Genomic DNA, 20,450 nt, shown 5'->3' with positions numbered 1-20,450 from the left:
CAACTTCGATGTCAGTTGAGCTAATTGACTGGAGCATGAACATGGCATACAGACTCTTCAGGAAAAGGAGAATTTTTAAAGGAAGTGGTTGTCTCTGCATCTTTTGGAGCAACAAGCAAAAGCAAACAACTACAAGCTACAGAATCACCAACATTAATTGAAGTGTAAAACTATACTACTTCATATAAATCAGAGTTTAGAATTATTAAAACATAGTAAAAAAAAAAATACAGTATTGGACCATTGAAACTTAAACTTTATTGAAACACTCCAAACTTTAACATCCAGTGATGTGATATTGCTTCAGTTATTAACGGTATTAATGACAAGTTTCAATGCCCAGACAGAGAATAGGTTTTCTTGCAGTGTTTTATCAGAGAGTAAAGTTTCACAGTTAGAAGAGAGACAGCAGACGTGTATTAAACACACAAAAAATACTAAAAGGCTGTTTAAGAGAAGTCTGGGACATAAACTGTAACAACACAGAAACGTGTTCATTGTATTAAGTGGATGAGGAAGACGTTGTAACTATGGTTTGCTCTGAGAGGAGTTGCCAAAAAAGAGCTATCTGGTTTTTGGTCACACTTCACAGTGAGGCAGAGAGTAAAGTTTGAACAACTCTGATGTTTTCAGACAAGTAAAGGAACAATATGAAGGACTGTCCTTTTTTTTAAGGCCACTTCAAATATTATTTTGTAGCGAACATTTGTTAGAAACTCAGTTCCATTTCACACTCTTTTGCTTACTGTCATAAACTAAGCCATAGTTTGGATTTGGTTGAATTCGGATTCCAATCACACAGACTACTGAAGACTGGGGAGAGATAAGGGAAAGAAGGTACCTGAAAAAAACTGGACTGATGAACCCCTAAATGGTATTTATTAACAGACTAGAAGTGAAAACTAAGTGTGTTTTAACCCTGTATCAAAAAAGGGGTTCAAGAGTCCTTTTTCTTGAGGCCAGGGAGGTAGGGCGCAGCACATCTAACTCCTAGCCATTCTGTCTAGGTGAACTCTTTTGACTCATCACAGCTTTATGAAGCCACCTCTGCAGCAGGAGTGACCTCGGCCTCAGCCTCGGCCTCAGCGGGGGGACAGGGAGGGACTTCATCTACTGCTGCCGTACCAGCGCTCTCTGCCGCAGGGGCCTCTGTGAGTGTCTCCACTGTGGCGGCAACTTCCACAGCAGCTTCAGGAGCCTCCTCTAGTGCCACAGCAGGAGGAGCAGCATCTTCTGTGACGGCTGGCTGTGCCGCAGCTTCAGTAACAATCACTTCTGAGGCTGCACCGGCTGCTTCTTCTTCAGGCGAGGCTTCAACGACAGGCTCGGCGGACGTCTCCGCTACTGGTTCTGCAGGAGCAGAGACCAGCTCAACGGCGGCCTCTGCAGCAGGTGCTTCCACCTCCATTGCGACGGGTTCAGCTGCAGGAGCTGCTGCATCTGGTGCTGCCGTGGCTGAAAGACGTACAGATTGAGATGTCAGTGACAGAAATACACAAATACAACCTTTGAAAAGAGTCAGCTGTTGTACTTAATAGCTAACATGATGTTTTTTAGAGTTCCAGGCCCAGTTCGGCTGTGATTTCAAGCAAAAGCTTTGGTCCAATTGCAGATACAGGCACCATTAGTGAAAAGTAATAGATCCTTGATAATGCATGTAGACCTGGTTGTTGTTTAACAAATGGATAGTAGGCTTCCATTCTATAGGATCAAGATCATACCATAACCTGAAACTGCAAAATCAGGTGGAGCCAGTGTTTTCAGTCTCACCTAAAGAGTAACCAATAGATTCACAGCAAATGCCTCCACCTCCTGTTTTTTTTTTTTTTTTTTTTACAAGAAAGCTCGTAACTGTCCCATAAAGTCTCTGAAGTAGGTAGGTGTTGTAAAGTCAGCTCGGCAAACATCCTTCAGAGTTTCAAAGGAAAATTTCACCCTTTCAAAACAAAAGTTTCAAGCTTTCAAAAACCATTTTACATTTTAACATATGTGCAGCAGTTTTTAGACAACCATTTATAAGGTTTCAAACCTGGAAAACAAATGAATGAACTAAATACCTATTACAAAACATTATGCAAGCCTTCAAAGTTTAAAAAAGGCCTTTATGGAGAGGTGGGTATAGCTCTGCCTTTTTTCCTGTGTCCTGACCAGACCGTGCAGCTGACAAACAAAATTAGTTTTCTCTTGTTTTGGGGTAAGGGAGCACAGAGATGGTGTCCTACGTTTTTCTTTTTTTATCTGATGAGTAAGTTAGAAGTTGTGTTGGTTAGTTGTTTAGTTTCTTGTTTTAGTCACGCTCACCCTGTAGTTTTACCTTTTGCAAAAAATTAACAGGGTAAGTCGTAACACAACCTTCCAAAACATCTTCTCACAGGTCAGGATTAAGATACAGTATCAACCCCATACCTTTAAAGCACCACACAAGTGATTGGTTGTGGGTTAGACTTTCACCAGAGTCATGTATATTAAATAAATGTAAATACTAGATTAAAACCTGTTGATGTTTATCTGACATTTCAAAACATGTTATGTTCATATAGAAATGAAGGTCAGTTTCCAGTTCCCATATCAGAACATCTCTGTGACCATAACGAGCTCTATAATAATCCTCAGTGATGTGCACTCAGATTAATGTGTCAGAACAATGTGATTTTTGTGTGATCACAGCCTGTGTGCATCAAGATGTTTTCTCCTTTTGCTTGATTACATAATCAGAGGATTAAAGGCCGAAGTGGTACGCTCTCTGTCGCGGAACAAATTAACACTTCCAGGCTGCATGTACGCAACTGAAGCAGTGACAGCCAGCTGCTTATCCCCTTTACAGACTAGTTAGCAGCACTGGGCGTAGAGCCACGAGCTGTCCGGGCTGAGCAGACAAATGATCTGCAGACAGAAATCACATCAGACAGGCACGATTAAGCTATTGAGAGTGATCGTTCTACCGTGTGTCATGTTTGTGTGGCGTAGCCTGAATCAGCTCTGAAACACACCCAGATCTTCTGGCTTCCCCCTCGCTGAGCTCTCATTTCTGCCTTCTCTCCCTCTCATGACTATTTAATTCATCCATACTCTGCACAGATTTTGTGTATATCAAGCAACAATATGGCTCCGAGAACATCAGATGTTTGAGATTGAATGTTTCCAAAATATTCACAAAGAAAATCTATTGAATGTTACTGATATTTTGATTTTAGCTAGCCTTGTCTATGCAGTCTGCACAATTCATTCTCAATCTACTCAGCTATTTTTCTATTTAAACCCATTTCTTCTTTACTTAAAGACAGATTTTTTACCAGACACTTTATATATTCTTCATAATTCATTCATTCATTCATTCATCTTCTATACCCCCTTAGTCCTGTTAAGGGTCGCGGGCGTCTGCTGGAGCCTATCCCAGCTGTCATCGGGCGAGAGGCGGGGGTACACCCTGGACAGGTCTCCAGTCTATCGCAGGGCTAACACAGAGACAGACAACCATTCACACTCACAATCACACCTACGGCCAATTTAGAATCACCAATTAACCTCTGGATGGTGGGAGGAAGCCGGAGTACCCGGAGAGAAGCCACACAGACACAGAGAGAACATGCAAACTCCACACAGAAAGGCCGGTGACCTTCTCGCTGTGAGGCATCAGTGCTAACCACCTCGCCACTGTGCCGCCCTGTATTCTTCATAATGTATATTGTAAATGTAACACATTTTTTTAGTATGTGTGCAAATACGTGGCAATAAGTAAATTTAATGAAGTCAGAAAAACAACAAGGAAATTTGAAGGCAGCATGTGTGTAGACTGTTGACCGTCTATGGTACAAGATAAATCGTAAGCACAAGCACAAAACACAGACAAACAGACAAACAAAGACAAACTAGACTTGCATGTTGATGTCAACGGCAGCAAAACACCCCAAAACCTAAGTGCCATCAAGTGGCACTTGAACACACCGCAAAGACTACAGCTAATGGCCAGCTGGTAAATACTGTATTCTGCAACTGAAAGGAAATAATTCTTCATGCCAACAGGTGGCGGTAGTCTGTGTTTGCCATTTAAAAAGGGAAACAGGAAGAGCAACTATTAGCTGGGAGGCTAGGAAGAGCTACAAAGCGTCACACAGACGTCCGACTTATTCTGCCACAGCGACTTATACGCTCGTTTACTCACCCATATAACTTTGGTGTTATTTGGAGTACTTTGAAAGATATTTAGCTCCAGTGGAGCGCCACGTATATCCATATAGTGGGAGTGGCTGGGGCACCGAAACGCAGCCTCTAAATAACGCATTATCTGCCGCGAAACGTGTTCATTTCACCAATATTTTGTCATGATACGCTAGTGCTATTCCCCGTTGAGCGTATCATAACAAAACATTGGTGAAATGAACAAGTTTCGCTGCAGATAATGCGTTATTTAGAGGCTGCGTTTCGGTGCCCCAGTCATTCCGACTATATGGATATACGCGGCGCTCCGCTGGATCTAAATATCTTCCGAAGAACTCCAAATAACACCAAAGTTATATAGGTGAGTAAACGATCGTATTTTATGCCAGAAATAAGGTCCAGGTTGTAAAAAATGGTAGTTTCCCTTTAAAGTAACCAGGTACCACAGTTTATAGTGAATTCTGTAACTAGAATCCGCCACGGAATTACATATCTTTAATTCTATATTTCTGGTTTATTCAACGAGCTACATGGGTAACACAGAGCTGAGTGTGAGGTTTGTTGTTAGCACGCGAGCAGCTGACCTTTTGCGGTGGAGCCCATGGTGGCGAGTCTGTCCTCATAGCGCTCAGTATCACCATTGACCGTCTTGTAGGCCTGAGAGAAAGGGGACAGATATGCATTTATTACATTCCAGCACACAACCAGTGATAACAGCATAAAACGCCATTACAAAATGTCACCTCACACTGACATTTTGTCGAACATGAACCAACACAGCTGAAATACAGTCCACAGCAAACAATGAACGAGTGTGTCCAGACAATCGCTGAAAGTGTCAGCTTGTCAGAAAACTCAAAGGACCTTCTGTCTCCTCTGGTGTCTGAGCTGCGGTGATGTCTGCAGTCCAGTCTGTCTGCAGGAAGCACGTTAACTGCCTCACAGTTTAAACCACACAGCAAAGCTTCACATTATCTGGATCAATGCAGTGCAGTATTTTGTGATTTGGAATCGGTTAATAAAAAACATTAAAAAATTAAATGGAAAACTATGTCTTTGTAATTCATGGTACTGAGATTGATACAGTTTGTTATCCAGTTTGGTTTCCTTGCTTTCCTGTTTTATTTTGTAATCTGTTACCTCGTTGCATTTAAATTAGTTTACTTTAGTTTACTTTCTGCCTTTGTGAGTACACTCATTTCTCTTGCCTTGTGTTGTTTGTCTGAACGCTGCTCCCCTGTGGCTTTCTTCTCAGTTAGTTCTACATATGCATACACTGGTCAACCACAACATTATGACCACTGACAGGAGAAGTAAATAACATTAACCATCTTGTGACAATCCATTGTTCTGCTGGACCTGGCATTCAGGTGGATGTTACTTAGACGTGTACCACACACCTAGACCAGACCAGGCACCCCCACCCTATAGCAATGACACTCCTTGATGGCAGCAGGCATCCCCAGCAGGATGCAGCCTGACACAGACACACACACAAAAACAGTTTAGGAACAACTCAAAAAACATGAAAAACAGCACAAGGTGTTGACCTGACCTCCAAATTCACTAGATCCTAAACTGATCAGGTATCTGTGGGATGATCCACAGAGGCCCCTCTCCTCAACCCATAGAACCCAAAGCCCTCCACTAACAACATTCTGTTGCCAGACACCACAGGACACTCTCAGAAGACTCATGTCCATTCTCTGGTGAGTCACAACTGTTTTGGAGGCATAAGGGAGACCTACACAATGTTAGGTCATAATGTTATGCCTGATCAGTGTATTGCGTTTCCTCTCCCTTTGTCTGTTGTCAGTTCCTCTTTGTTTCTTTGCTCTTCCCTGTTTGATTTATGTGGTTGTGTCTCCTGGATTTTGTATGCTTTGGCCTATATTGTTCTTTGTGGATTCTACCATGCCCTTACTTCTCCTTCGGATTACTTCTTTAGTTGGACTGTTTTTGGAATTTTATTATATTTTTATTTAGTTTCATAAACATTTTTTCCTTTGTCGCCTTTTTTGTACCTGCCTCCTTCTGTGTCTTGCTTTTGTGTCCTCTCCTCTCCCTGGCACACAACATTTAATAAAAGTGTGGACAAATGCCAAAAAAATAACGCCCTCTGTTCAACAGAACATTTTTGCAAAGAAAAGTTATTTCCATTTGTCATAGTTGACATTAAAAGTGTCAGGAAACAACTGGACCTAGTTATGTCCACATATGTTTGGACATGGACACAATTTTAGTTATTTTAGCTGTTTATCAAAACAAACCATAGTTGCAGGGATCATTGAATACAGGCTTAAAGTGCAGCATCCACATACCTTAATAACAGGCATAGGGATTATTTAACTTTAACTTATTGAACAAATACATACAAAAATGTCTTGTCCAGGATCACTTTCAGGTATAGACTGTCTGAAGTCTGAAAGTCATGGACATCCACAAATGAGCTTCCTCACTACAGCGGACTTCAGCCATGTCCAAACATATGTATGTTATTAGATATATTTACGAAGCTTCATTTTAATCAGTTGTGATCTAAACGCATCCAGAATACAGTCATCTGCAAAAAAGGTAGTGCGCGAAAAAACATAAATGTATTCACCTCAACAAGATTGTTCTTCAATTTTACACATATGTTGTCTGATTCGGATATGGTATATCCAAAAACAAAACTAGAACCAAGGCAGCTGGACTTGAGTTTTTATTTAGAACATCTCTAGATGGTGCACACTTGAAACGTAAATGATTAGACTCATCTCTGGCTAAAAGCCCCTTGTCCTCCAGGTGCAGGTGGACTGCTGAGTCCTGACCTGATGAACACAGGAAAGAGAGCACGCACACCTCAACAAACTGAACAAGTCCAGTTACCTTTGTTTTGGCTTTGTTTTTAGATAAATATGTGTGACGCATCTGTGATATCTTAAAATTTGATCTGAATATGACCAGGCTTTGAAGTCTATATGTTTAAAGGAGAAAGGCTGATCCGTGATACTCACATAGACGACTGCAGCAGTGAGGCCTCCTCCGCACAAAACAAAGTATGTCATGTTGGTGGAGCCTCCAGGAAGCCCTGCAAAGGCCATGTGTCGCACTGGAACAGCTGAGGGAGGAGTGTCAGGTTTAGTTTGGAAATCAAAATAAAAACCAAGATATACTGGGGAGAGATTCAGATTTATTCATGCCCATAAAAGCCCAGTCTGAACAGTTATGTATGCTGACAATCACAACTGGTTGAACATCACTTTTTGTGTAATGAAAATAAAACAAAAGCTCCATGAGGAGTACGACTCTGTACAAAGAACGCTGCATTCTGACAGCGTCAACATGTCTCCGTCCTTTAATCCAGTTACACAATACTGCTCCGGTCATTTGCAGCAGAGGAGATGGAAAGATTTAGCAGCGGCCAAGCTAAACACTGAATTGTCCCTTAAAATAAATCCCTGCCACACACGAACACTGAAACGCTTCCTGCTTGACGATCTCTAATTTGCATCAAAACAAACAACTTAGAAATTATATACTGGGCTTGAATTAACGCAAACTAGTCCTTTGGTTCTTTTCACGTGTGTCAGGAGAGACGATGACCCTGTTAAAGGGTTCTTGACTGGCTTTTGTTGTTGTGCTGGTGGATTGGCTGTAAAAAGATTTGCTGGCGTTTAAAGGATTGCCAGTGGTGCATGCAGAAGAGGCCATAAATAAAACCATCCTGCATCCTAAACACTGCCTCAGCCTAATCTCTTCCTATCATCACTCACACAGCGTGATTTACACTTGTGTGTGTGTGTGTGTGTGTGTGTGTGTGTACATGCACGTGGTTTCCTCGAGCCATCTAAAGTATTGAAACAACACAACGTACAGCACAACATGCTCCTTTTCCGTTTTACTTTGTGTGTTCAGGCAAATCACGTCTCACCCTGTCACTTTTCAAATGACATCTTATTTAGTGACACAGGAGTTCGAAATTTATATGTGATGTTTATACAGATATAACTTAACTAATCACGGAATATGTCAAGATCAAAATTGGTTTATACAGTCAAGGGTGTTTAAAATGAATGAAAACAGAGCTTGACTAGTTTTAATCTCATAAAAATTAAAGTGTGCAAGTGTCACCCTCCCTTAGATGAAACTTTTCTCTCACTGACAAAAGAACCTAGCCCGATGTAGCCACACTCAGGTCTTATCAGAATATGAGTTTAGTAACACAACTTCATCATGTGTCTTGTTTCAACTGACACGAAGAAAAACAAATTGCATACAATTGGATAATCCAACCAATCAGAGCCATTTTGTCGTAAGCAAATTCAACTCCATGGTGTTCAGATGACGTGTACTGTACGACCAAATTTAATTGGCCTTGAAGATGTATGCTGGAGTATAATCAGTTCCCAACAGAGAGACTACAGACAAACGTCTGAACGGGGAAGTTTGTCTGGCTTCCAGGCTGAAAAGAACCAATAATTGGGTAAAAGTCATCTTCACTTCACCCTCAAACGTTTACATATGTTTCTAGCCAAACAAACTGTACAAGCCCAAGAGGTTGGCGAACAGTTGGTGAATGTTGTGGAAAATTTGGCAGCAAAAGAGATGAAATAAGAGCTGAAAGAGAGAGAGTATTAAAGAAGAAAACGATATAAGGGTGCTGTAATTTTATCCTGCACCTTCAAGTGGTCAAAAATTCCAGTATTTCAAGTTTTAATATTTATTTGTAATGTGGACTATCAACCATCATAATATTTCTTTGTCCTATCAATGTGTAGCCCTTTTTTTTTTTTTTGAAGACGTTTCAACCAACTAGCTTCTTTTAAACTTTACAAGAAACATCATGGTGGTGGTGACGGTGTTGGATATTACACGTTATTTCATACAGATCAGAACCAGCTGATCAAAGCTCAGCATACTAGCTACACGCTAACTCTGTGGGGAATATATTAGTGGAGAAAACCACAACACAGCTGAGGATTGAGGTGCTGTGGATGCTGAGCCAGTGTAGCTGTAAGTCCTACCTCCAGCTCTAATACCTATGACACAGCAACACCATGCAGGGACAACGCCAAGTACAGGTTATTTATACAGGTAATCAGTTAATCCCCCACAGCCAGGTTCAAGCCTGTAAACACGGACATGCATGTCAGGCAACAACACACAGGATGGCATTGACACATGTGCCTATGGACATGGACGGCGCTTTCCAGCTGCCATGTGCTCAGCAAGGTAGAATGAGGGAGGAGAACATGCAGAGCTGCAAGACAAACAGGACAGGCCTGGTGTGGCCCTGACTGCTGCGTATAGGTGCTGCCTATAGGCCACATAGGGTCTGTCCAAGTACAGATAATGGCCTCCAGCATCTGCTTTCATTCTAACATCAGCTACATATGCTGTAAAGTTGTATCTTTCTGCTCTGCAGCATTGGACAGAATTTAACTACACTTTTTTAAACAGGAAATTAAAGCAGCGGCAGCAGCAGCAGCTTCCCCTCAGGCTGAATTCCACGTGCTCAGATCCCAAAGCAAAGGATGATCAGTGTGAGCAGGCATTCACGCGTGAAAAGAGAAACACAACAAATCCCTATCAGCTTCAGTGCAAACTCTCCAAAGTGAAATGCCTCAGAATAACAGACCAGCGGTGGCCTCTAAATAGTCTGTTATCTAAATGAAAATTTGGACATGATTCTCAAACCCAGGGGGGCTGAAACTAGCTGATGTGTAGGCCTGTGCTTGTAAAAACTCCAGGAACAACGTGTAACAAAGACACACAAAAAAGTCACTTTTAAATGATTCCTGCACAAAAGAGTGCAATTTATGTTTGAAACATGCAATGCAATTCTGGTGCAGATTTGTCATAACACTTAAACTCAAGCTTTTAGTTTTTAGTGCTGATGCTCTTTCATAACGTCAGTGCAGGACTGTGTGTTCCCAAAGTAGGACACGCCTCCTTTTTTCAGCTACAATGGACAGACTAAAAAAAAAGCGTCTCTTTAAGGAACATTTACTTTTTTTCTCAAAATTCACAAAAGTCACCGCTGCACATACTGATTTTTACAAATGAATAAGTAATAACTCTGCTTAGCCCCAGCAAATGTAAATCCTGCTGATTCGTTTATTAATTGCTCCAATTAACTTCAGAAAGTCCCAGTGAACATCCTGACTCACCGTTCCTGGATGCCGGTTTGAAAGCCCTCCGTGCCAGCGGCGCGACCCTCTGCCATGCCCGTCTGCAGAACATGTTTGCTCGGTTGTCAGCGGCAGGTGAACCGGTGCGTGTGTTTCCTGCAGGCTTGAACGATAAATGATTGAGAGCTCAGCTTCTCTCAAGCACTGATGGGAAAGAGCACACTCCCCATTTCAATAGGTGACACCACTAGGACGCCCCCTACAGGTGAGAAGATAGAATGACTTAAAATGCGTTTTGAATTCTGAAGTTGTTCTGGAATATTTTAGCAGAAATAATTTTTAGGGTTTTTTTGTTTTTGTTTTTGTTTTTTACCATGTCTGTTTATGTCTTTTCCTTCCTTAATGGAAATCACCATCTACTACTTGTTCACTGTGACTGTGAAGGACAAACACCTCTCACACAGGGAAAGGCTCAGCTGGTTGCATAATACACACTAAACCAGAGATGTGCTGCTGGACTCCAAAACTAGATGTAAAGTCACCGGTAGGTAAATAAACGGCTTTCCATTAGCAAAGTTAGGCCCCAGTTTGTACGAAGTTTTTCTCTTCTCTTGTCAGAATGTCTTAAAAATCAAATATACACTGATCAGCCATAACATTATGACCTAACATTGTCCTAACATCGTGATGATCTCCCTTTTGCCGCCAAAACCATCCTGGCCCGTCGAGGCAAGGACTCCACTAGACCCCTGAAGGTGTGCTGTGGTATCTGGAACCAAAGCGTTAGCAGCGGATCCTTTAAGTCATGCAAGTTATGAGGTGGGGCCTGAATGGATCAGACTTGTTTATCCCGCACATCCCACAGATGGAGGGTTGAACTGAGACCTGGGGAATCTGGAGGCCAAGTCAACACGTTGAACTCATTGTTGTGCTCCTCAAACCATTCCTGAACCATTGTTGCTTTGTGCCAGGGAGCATTATCCTGCTGAAAGAGGCCACTGACATCAGGGAAAGGGTGTACACAGTCTGCTCCAGTGCTTAGGTAGGTGGTACGTGTCAAGGTAACATTACCATGAATGTCAGGACCCAAGGTTTCCCAGAAGAACATTGCCCAAACCATGACACTGCCTCCAGCAGCTTGCCTCCTTCTCATAGTTCATGGTGCCATGTGTTCCACAGCTAAACACTACACATGAACCCGGCCATTCACGTGATATAAGAGAAAACCTGATATATCAGACCAGACCACCTTCTTCCATTACTCCATGGTCCAATTCTGGTGCTCACTAGTCCAATGTAGGAGCTTTTGCCACTTAACAGGGGTCAGCATGGACACCCTGACTGGTCTGCAGCTAAACAGCCCCAAACAAAACAAACCGTGATGAAGTGTGCATGAAAGGTCATGCATGGTCTGCAGCCATGATAAGAGCTGCAGGAGATCCTGGAGATGTTCTGACCCAGATGTCAAGACATCACAATTTGTAGAAACTGTAGTAGAAACTGGCCAACAACAAACATAAACACATAAAACTAACACATAACTGTAGAGTGCACTTGCGTATAGTGATAAGAATCACAGAACAGATAAACATGTTTTATGTGGTATGAGTAAAGCCGTAAAAACTACTACTATCCTACATTTCCCATAATGCATCTTCAGTATCCTTTCCTCATAACTAGACTGCCCTCCTTCACTGTGGTATGATTGGAGCTCACATAGATTGACTGTAATGATTTACTTATTTAGAGAGTTATTCAAAATCCACATTACAAAGTTCTTCAGGGCTTTAATTAAAACAGTCATTAATCATCAGGTTTTTTAAAAAAAAAAATATGAAAACAATATGATGTGAAAAAATACACTGAGGGGAAAATGGAACATTTTGATTTTAAAGGAAGTAAACAGCGATTCAGAGGAAATTAAAACTTTAGTCTCTCAGAGGAATGTATTAGTTTTTAGTAGCATTAAGCGGGAACTTAAAGTAGGTTACTGACCGGTTTTCCTCAGGTCGTTCCAGAGCCTCGAGGCCCCGATTGGAAACACTCTCTTAGCTTTTGAGATATAATGTATCTGAGAGAGAGGCCACCGAGCCATCAGCAAAACCGTAAAATCTGCCTATTAAGAGCCAGTGCTGATCAACAGATGTTTTTATTTTGGGATTGTAAATTCTAATGTTGTTTCTCCAAGACTCATAAATTGATTTTCATGTGTAGAATCAGTGGAATGTCCCATTTCCTGCATGACTTTGTCACTTTTGTTCGTGACAAATCAGAGGAATACAGAGCAGCAGCTACGGTGTTTCGTCTTTCATCAGTTCAGACAAAGACATCATTCGGCTGTTGAATGTTGCACCACCGTGTCATTTGCATGTGTGTACACACTCACACACTTCTCAGCTGAGCGTTCCTCTGGTGTGCTGCAGGAGCTGCAGAAGTCCAGACTATCTGCCTTGATCATGTGACAACCTCTGAATCATCGATTAGACACAAAAATCACAGAAACACATGTGATGCAGTTTTCCATCACCCACACGACGCACAAGACCGCTGCATGACTGCTGCGATGTCTGCTCCATCTGGACACGGTCCGGCTGTGGGAAACTCTGAGTAGCCAGCCTGAGACGCCAGTGAGCAGATCAGCTGTAGTTTTCTTAAAAATATTCAGGATGTTTTTGTTTTTATTTGACTTCCTCTGTGTATAGTGAAATCGGGCACCATGAACATTATTGTCATTAGTTTCTGTGTCATAGCAAGTGAAGCAGTATAACAGGCCTCTATTCAGACCTGATATTAACATGTGTCCTGGATAATCAAACCACAACTGGGCTGCTCTAAAGATCACAGAAGACACATGATCACTCAGACCACATATGGAGGTGGTCTGTGTTCGATGCCGACTTGTTAACACTGTCACTGTGATGACTTTAGCATGTTTATTGCAGAATTTAGTGCCTCTGTGCCTGGCAGCAAGGCAGCATAGTTTTAAAGTGTAGCACCAAGTAAAACCCTCTGAGGATGAAAGATGAAGCCAACACCAAAGTGACAAAAGCTAAATGGTAAGTAACTCATTGTTTTAGCAGTATGAACACACAACGTGTCCTGGCCACACTGATCGACAACCTACTGAACCGGTGCCCTCTATGAGCAGAGTTTCACCACATTCACTTTATGCTACAATCTCACACCACACTTTAAAAGTACTTCAGAGCAGTGATCCGACGCATTTTAATGGCACTTAAGGTCACCCGATAAAATAATAATAAAGCTTTGGCAAAAGTTTCAAGAAGGAAGATCTGTGTCTATGTTCTGCTTCTATCCCTCCACGGTCAGTTTGGGGTTTTCCTGCTGCTCCATTCTTTTCGTCACTTCTGCTTTCCTCACGCTATAAAAATCCCTTCATTCTCAATTTCATTGTCTCTACTGTTGTCCTCCCATTAAAATGTTTCCAAGCCGCTTTGAATTTGTTGCGATTCTGTCATTCTGCCTTTCAGCCTGTCTTTTGTCCCCATCTGCACCTCAGCCAGACTGTCCAAGGGGTCAGCGTTATCTGCTCCACCACCGCCAGCCCCTCGACGTTGGGCCCTGTCTGGGTGCGGACACTTTCACCAGGAACTCTGTTCTTTGGTTCCGCTTCTGATCTGAGTCTAAAATATTTACACTTGTTGGGTCATTCAGTTTTGCTCTTCACTTCCTCATGAGGTCCACTTATTGAAATACCAGGGGTAAACACAGCCATGCTGTATGTCGTCAAAACTTTCACATCTACAAATCTACCAAGGTCCTGTCTCAGAAATCAAAGACACTGCAGCAGCTAAAGCAGCTGACAGGTCACTTTACCGGAACCACTGTGGCACAGTTGATCCAGTCTACACCATGATTATTTTCAGTTTGTTTAAATATGATGATCTCCAAACTTTGTCCTCCATTGGACAACTCTAACTCGCTGTATGAATGCAGAGCTGATCACTTTCGGGAGCAAATACGGTCCAATAGTAGTCCAAGCTATTAGTCTGGAGTTATCTACCTTGAAGTACAAACTTTGACCTGGATGTAAAGGAGTTTAGAGGTTATCATATTTAAACTGAAACTGAAAATTATCATGACAAGGCCGAAATTTACTGAAAGTTTACATTCACAGTAATTTATTTGTAAACCACACGATCACATATATACACAACATTTCTAAGCAGCATATATCACACATTTAAGTATTAAAAGTATAAAAATGAAAGTTCCATGTGGGAGTGGCTCCATTTCACATGATAAAGTTATCTTTGGTCGAAAACGTGCACGAAATGTTAATTCAAGCAAACTTTCATCAAGGGCTAAAAAAGAAAAAGTCACAGATCCTCCTGTCAGCAGCAGCTCCACACCTCTTTCTCGGGTCTTTTCTTGTTGGAGACTTTAAATGAGCCGCCGTACGCAGGGGGGTTCCCCAGCAACGGTTTCTTCTGTCTCTTCAGTTTGGCGCCGACAGCAGTGATGATGTCCTCCACTTTGTCCTGCTGATAAGACGCCTCTCTGTCACACTGTCGTCCATTTGTGTGTTTCTTCGGCGGGTTTTTGGCGGACGTCTCAAAAAACGTCATGCCGTGGGCTTTGGCGAAACTCAGCGCACGCTCCTGGCTCACCTGGCTGTCAGTCCTGCTCGGGTCACGGAGGTCACTCTTATTCCCCACCAAGAACCTGGAAGGAGGAGGGGAAGTGACGAAAAGCGTCAGCCACAGCATGTTGAGTGATTTAGAAACGTTTAGTACAAGTGAAACTAAAACTCCTGGGCATCACCTGGGTATTTCCTGTCCATGGCAGTTTTGCCGGCACTCTTCTACCCAGGCAGCCAGGCCACGGAAGCTGGCGGGGCTGGTGACGTCATAAACAAAGAGCACCGCATGGAGGTTACGGTAGTAGTGCTGCACCATGGACTTCCGAAAGCGCTCCTGTCCCGCCGTGTCCCACAGCTGGAGCTGATGGTGAGGAAGGGAAACGAAAAACAGAAAGGTTTTTCAACTGAGGAAAACGCGTCGGGGTGCGAACACGACAAAGAGGAAGCGAATGAAAATGGAACACACACAGAGGAAAAGAAATCATGTGTTGAAATACCTCGAATGAGGCAGAAGCACAGACACACACACACCCACACACACACACCCACACACACACACAGTAACATGCACGAAGATATATGATGAGTCATCTCTGAGGGGGAACAAAGAGAAAGGATAAACAATTTGATCTGATCAGTAGAAAGTCAGACATCTCGTCAGGCCTTTGTCCTCATTTCCTTGAAATAACAGTGCCTCTCCCATAAAAATAACAAACACATGAAAACATACAAAAATCACAACACTCTGACTTTTCAAACGACTTAGAATTGACTTGCAAGGACTTTATTTGGACTTGTTAGACTCAAGACCCATCTTGACCGATTTGAGAATGTGAAATTTGTCCTGATCATCTTTAAAAGTCTGATTTGAACTCAGACTTGATTGGATTGGTTTCAGTCTTGTCTTGGCTGACTTCAGAATTTCTTTAAAAAAATCTTCTACGATTTGCTTGGATCTTGTCTTGGAAAACTTGTGCTTGTTTGACTCCAGTTTAGGAACCTGGTGAACTGTTAAAAATAAATCTACGACAGTCCCCTTGTTAACTATACGTACTCAAAACCAAGCAGGTGTATGAGGTCTTATTTACAAACAGTAGATCTATAGTTCATCAGAGTAAGTTAAGAGAATAATACTGATCTGGTTATCTTGACTCCTGTCAGTGGGTGGGATATATTTGGATATTAGTGAAGGTTCTGATGTTAGAGGTAGGAAAAATGGACAAGTGGAAGCAGACTTTAAAAATGGCCGCAATGTGGTGTCTAGACCACTGAGTCAAAGCATCTGCATCGCTGCAGCTCTTGTGGGGTGTTCCTGGTCTGCAGTGGTCCGTACTTATCAAAAGTGATCCAAGGAGGGAAAAGTGTTAAACTGGTCAAGGCTCATTGTTGAATGTGAGCAGGCTGGTCCGTGTGGTTTGATCCAACAGACGAGCTAAGATAATGCTGGCTCTGATAAATAAGGCGTCAGTACGCACAGTGCATCACAGGTTGTTTTGTTTGGGGCTGAGTAGCTGCAGACCAGTCAGGGTGTCACTGCTGAGCCCTGTCCACTGATGAACGCTCCTAAAATGGCCACATGAGCATCAGAACTGGACCACAGAGCAACGGAAGAAGGTGGTCTGATCTGATGTAACATGTATTCTTTCTTAGTTCTACATCGTGTACATGGCTGGGTTAATGTGCACCATTGAGGAACACATGGCACCAGGATGCATTATGAAAGGGTCCTGATATTCATGATAATGTTACCTTGACACATACCACCTACCTAAGAACTGTTACAGACTATGTACGCCCTTTAATGGAAACAGTATTCCCTAATGCCAGTGGCCTCTTTCAGCAGGATAATGCTCCCTGGCACAAATCAACAATGGTTCAGAAATAGGACAATGAGATCGAGGTATCGATTTGGCCTCCAGATTCACCAGATCTCAATCCAATCCAGCATCTGTGGGATGTGCTGGACAAACACGTCTGATCCATGGAGGCCCCACCTCACAACTTGTAGGACTTAAATGATCTGCTACTGACATCTTGGTTCAACATACCACAGCACACCTTGAGGGGTCTGGGCTGTGTTGGTGACAGAGGGGGGTCATAGTTATTATTTATTCGAGCACCTTTGTAACAGATTTCACCCCCAACTCCTCTTTTTAGTTCTTGCTCTTGTGCAAAACAATGAAGTTGAACCTAAACGGATCCTCCCCTGGTAGAAAGAAATCCTCGGTCACCTCTGACAAACACTTCCTCTGTCATGTGGTCATTTCAAAACACTCAGGAAACAGCCATGGCCAACTAAGAGCCACAGTTTTATTACAGAACACAGTCACTCAGACCAAGACCATTATACACTGCCTGGCCAAAAAAAAAAAAAGTTGCCACCCGGATTTAACTAACAAAAGAGGTACAAGCCTTCTATTGGATATTTACTGCATGAGTGATTATCTTTCAGCTGGCAACAAGTTATTTAACCCCAACTGATGCAATGAGTAGCTTCTTATTTCTTAAACAAACATGTCGAAAGACACATCTTGTGGTCGTGGAAAAGATGTTGGTCTGTCTGAGAAGGGTCAAATCATTGGCATGCATCAAGCAGAGAAAACATCTAAGGAGATTGAAGAAACTACTAAAATTGGGTTAAAAACTGTCCAACACATTATTAAAAACTGGAAGGATAGTGGGGAACCATCGTCTTAGAGGAAGAAATGTGGTTGGAAAAAAAATCCTGATTGAACAGTAGAACTCAGGGCTATGATTAATAGTGAAAGTAAGAGCATATCCACACATACAATGCAAAGGGAACTCAAAGGATTGGGACTTTACAGCTGTGTAGCCTTAAGAAAACCACTAATCAGTGAGGCTAACCGGAAAAAAAAAAAGGCTTCAATTTGCTAGGGAGCATAAAGATTGGACTCTGGAGCAATGGAAGAAGGTCATGTGGTCTGATGAGTCCAGATTTACCCTGTTCCAGAGTGATGGGGGCATCAGGGTAAGAAGAGAGGCAGATGAAGTGATGCACCCATCATGCCTAGTGTCTACTGTACAAGCCTGTGGGGGCAGTGCTATGATCTGGGGTTGCTGCAGTTGCTCAGGTCTAGGTTCAGCAACATTATGTGTCCAAAGAATGAGGTCAGCTGACTACCTGAATATACTGAATGACCAGGTTATTCCATCTATGGATTTCTTTCTTACCTGATGGCACGGGCATATTCCAAGATGACAATGCCAGGATTCATAAGGCTCAAATTGTGGTTCAGGGAGCATGAGACATCATTTTCACACATGGATTGGCCACCACAGAGTCCAGACCTTAACCCCATTGAGAATCATTGGGATGTGCTGGAGAAGGCTTTGTTCAGTGGTCAGACTCTCCCATCATCAAGATCAATACAAGAAGAAATGGATGGAAATAAATCTTGCAGAAGCTTATCAAAACAATGCCACAGCGAAGTAATCAAAGTTAAAGGCGATCCAATTACGTTTTTTTTTTTTTTTTGGCGAGGCAGTGTAATTCAAATAAATCTTCCTATGCATAAAATCTGACCTGAAGTAAAATCATTTTTGTGACTCCAACGCCACTTAAAATCTGTGATTTATGTCCACAAACACAAGCTGTTCATTTTCTGCCATCCAGAGAATTTCCAGTCATTCAGTCAAGAGACAATCGTCTCTGTGTTATCTCAGCAGTGTAGGCCCCACATAACAGAGCAATATTTAGAGACAGCACAGGAGGTTTATAAAAATATAAAACGTGACAAAGAGTGGGTTTTAAACAGCGAGTCAATAGCGAGCGTGCTTTCTCAAGTGGAAATGGTGGTTTTTATTTTGCTGATTAAGCTGATTATTTGACTCAACTGAAAGTACCAAACAAAATCATTAGGAAACCCTAACGTGACAGAAAGTGGTCTCTTCAAAATAAAAGCCACAGCTGTGCGAAAATGAATACATTTGAGCTGTGATGTCTTTTCTTTTCTTTTTGCTTCAAGTTGTGCTTAAACCCACCTTAATTCTTTCTCCATCAATATCAAGCGCTCTCTCGCGGAAGTCCACCCCGATGGTGGCCTCCACTCTGCTGGGGAACTCTCCGGCGCACAGTCGGTGCGTGAGGCAAGTCTTCCCCACCCCGGAGTCTCCAATCACAAGCACCTTAAATGTCCGACAGCGGGTTAGCATCGAGGAAACACTCCCCAGAGAGCTGGAAAACTCCAGAGATGACTCCATTAACTCGTATTTCACGGTAAAAAACAAAAAAAACAAGGCGTAAAATAAAAACTGCGCTTAGCTTCAGAGGTTATCCAAAAACAAATGTGCCGCCTTCCCCTGGAACCATACGAGCTCTGCTGATGTCTCCGTGTTACCTCTCCAGAGTGGGTGTGAAATGAGGAGGAGAAGGAGGCCGTGGCGTTTCCCTGTCTGCGTTTCATTCGACAGTGTGGTCATGGTGCCTGAGGGTGGAGAGATCATCATGTTCGCATTAGTTTCTAAGCAGATAAATGATGGATGGATCCCCGCTCACATATTTTAGTCATTTAGTTTGTCATTTGTCAGACATATTTATTTCAAATATTTATTTCACATAATGTGTACAGATGTGCAGAAGCTGTATGGATATACATATGACTGCCTTATTATTCAGTTGATGACTGATGTCAGACCCAAAAATACTTTTAACATAATGAAACAACTTTACATAGATGCCAACAGAACATATTTTTGGATCCACTGAAACATTCATGACCAAGGCAGCTCCCTCATTCTCTCACTTGTCAGAGAAGAGGCTCAATGATGCCTCCCGGTGGTAAATCTACTCTGATGTTCCTCTGTTTCCTGCTGTTCTTCTCTTTAACATATTCTCCCCCATGTTTAGTTTTTATATGTAAGTATCCGGACCCTTCAGCGTTTTCTAGATGTCTGCTTAAAAATGATTCAAAACATCAGCAGATTTGCACAAAAGTCCTTAAAGTAGACAAAGAGAAACCAATCAAAAAATGGTACAAAAACATGCTTTTGTGTTTGTTTAATAATTAATAATTTTTACATATCTGAGTTACAAAAGTAAGTGATCCCTTGTTTTTCAGTATCTCATGTGACCCCCTTGTGCAGCAATAACAGCAACTAATCGTCTCCAATAACTTCTGATCAGTCTTCTACGGTAGATGGGAGGGATTTTAGTCCATTCATCAGTACAGAACCGCTTCACTTTTGAGATGTTGGTTTGTTTCCTCACATGAACTGTTTGCCAGGTCCTTCCACAACATTTCTATTAGAATAAGGTCAGGACTTTGACTTGGTCATTGCGAAACATTGTTCACGACTTGTTCTTGGGCTCATTGTTGTATGATCCTGTGTCTCTTCAGGTTCATCCCATGGACAGATGTCCTGACATTTTATTTATTTTTTTTAAATTCAGTGATAATTTAGCATTTATGGGTCCATCAGCGATGTCAAGCCGTACTGGCCCAGATGCAGCAAAACAGGCCCAAACAAGGACATTACCACCCCCTTGTTTCATGGACCAAATGAGGTTCTGATGCTGGAATGCAGTGTTGTTTAGTCTACAGACATAATGTCTG

The 20,450-nt window shown here is 42.2% G+C and overlaps 2 protein-coding genes across 2 annotated transcripts; both read right to left on the bottom strand.

Annotated features, from left to right (window-relative positions):
• Positions 1-248: 248 nt before the first annotated feature.
• Positions 249-10,425, bottom strand: LOC311499247 (uncharacterized protein). The gene is made up of 4 exons (XM_084560155.1): positions 10,314-10,425; positions 7,158-7,261; positions 4,743-4,815; positions 249-1,455 (listed from the first exon to the last, which is right to left on the bottom strand). The coding sequence occupies exons 1-4, from the start codon at positions 10,384-10,386 to the stop codon at positions 1,034-1,036; spliced, it is 672 nt and encodes a 223-aa protein (XP_084416281.1). The 5' UTR covers positions 10,387-10,425; the 3' UTR covers positions 249-1,033.
• Positions 10,426-14,315: 3,890 nt separating this feature from the next.
• LOC311506601 (ras-related protein Rab-33B-like) lies at positions 14,316-19,357 on the bottom strand. Its single transcript, XM_084570622.1, has 3 exons — positions 18,880-19,357; positions 15,060-15,238; positions 14,316-14,960 (listed from the first exon to the last, which is right to left on the bottom strand). Exons 1-3 carry the CDS (start codon positions 19,096-19,098, stop codon positions 14,630-14,632), a joined length of 729 nt encoding a protein of 242 aa, XP_084426748.1. The 5' UTR covers positions 19,099-19,357; the 3' UTR covers positions 14,316-14,629.
• Between the last annotated feature and the right edge of the window lie 1,093 nt (positions 19,358-20,450).

Source organism: Chelon labrosus (genome assembly GCF_963514085.1).
Source record: "Chelon labrosus genome assembly, chromosome: 2".
Taxonomy (NCBI): domain Eukaryota; kingdom Metazoa; phylum Chordata; class Actinopteri; order Mugiliformes; family Mugilidae; genus Chelon; species Chelon labrosus.
The sequence above is the reverse complement of the archived record's forward strand: the minus strand, read 5'-3'. Positions and strand labels throughout refer to the sequence as shown.

Bases quoted from the DNA above. Each gene is read 5' to 3' on its own strand.
- LOC311499247 (XM_084560155.1), bottom strand. From the start codon at position 10,386: ATGTTCTGCAGACGGGCATGGCAGAGGGTCGCGCCGCTGGCACGGAGG. The intron at 4,816-7,157 runs GTGAGTATCACG...CCTTTCTCTCAG, and splicing joins TCACTGCTGCAGTCGTCTAT to GCCTACAAGACGGTCAATGG. The intron at 1,456-4,742 runs GTCAGCTGCTCG...TACGTCTTTCAG, and splicing joins CATGGGCTCCACCGCAAAAG to CCACGGCAGCACCAGATGCA.
- LOC311506601 (XM_084570622.1), bottom strand. From the start codon at position 19,098: ATGGAGTCATCTCTGGAGTTTTCCAGCTCTCTGGGGAGTGTTTCCTCG. The intron at 15,239-18,879 runs GTGGGTTTAAGC...CCTCACCATCAG, and splicing joins TTGATGGAGAAAGAATTAAG to CTCCAGCTGTGGGACACGGC. The intron at 14,961-15,059 runs GTGATGCCCAGG...TCCTCCTTCCAG, and splicing joins CATGGACAGGAAATACCCAG to GTTCTTGGTGGGGAATAAGA.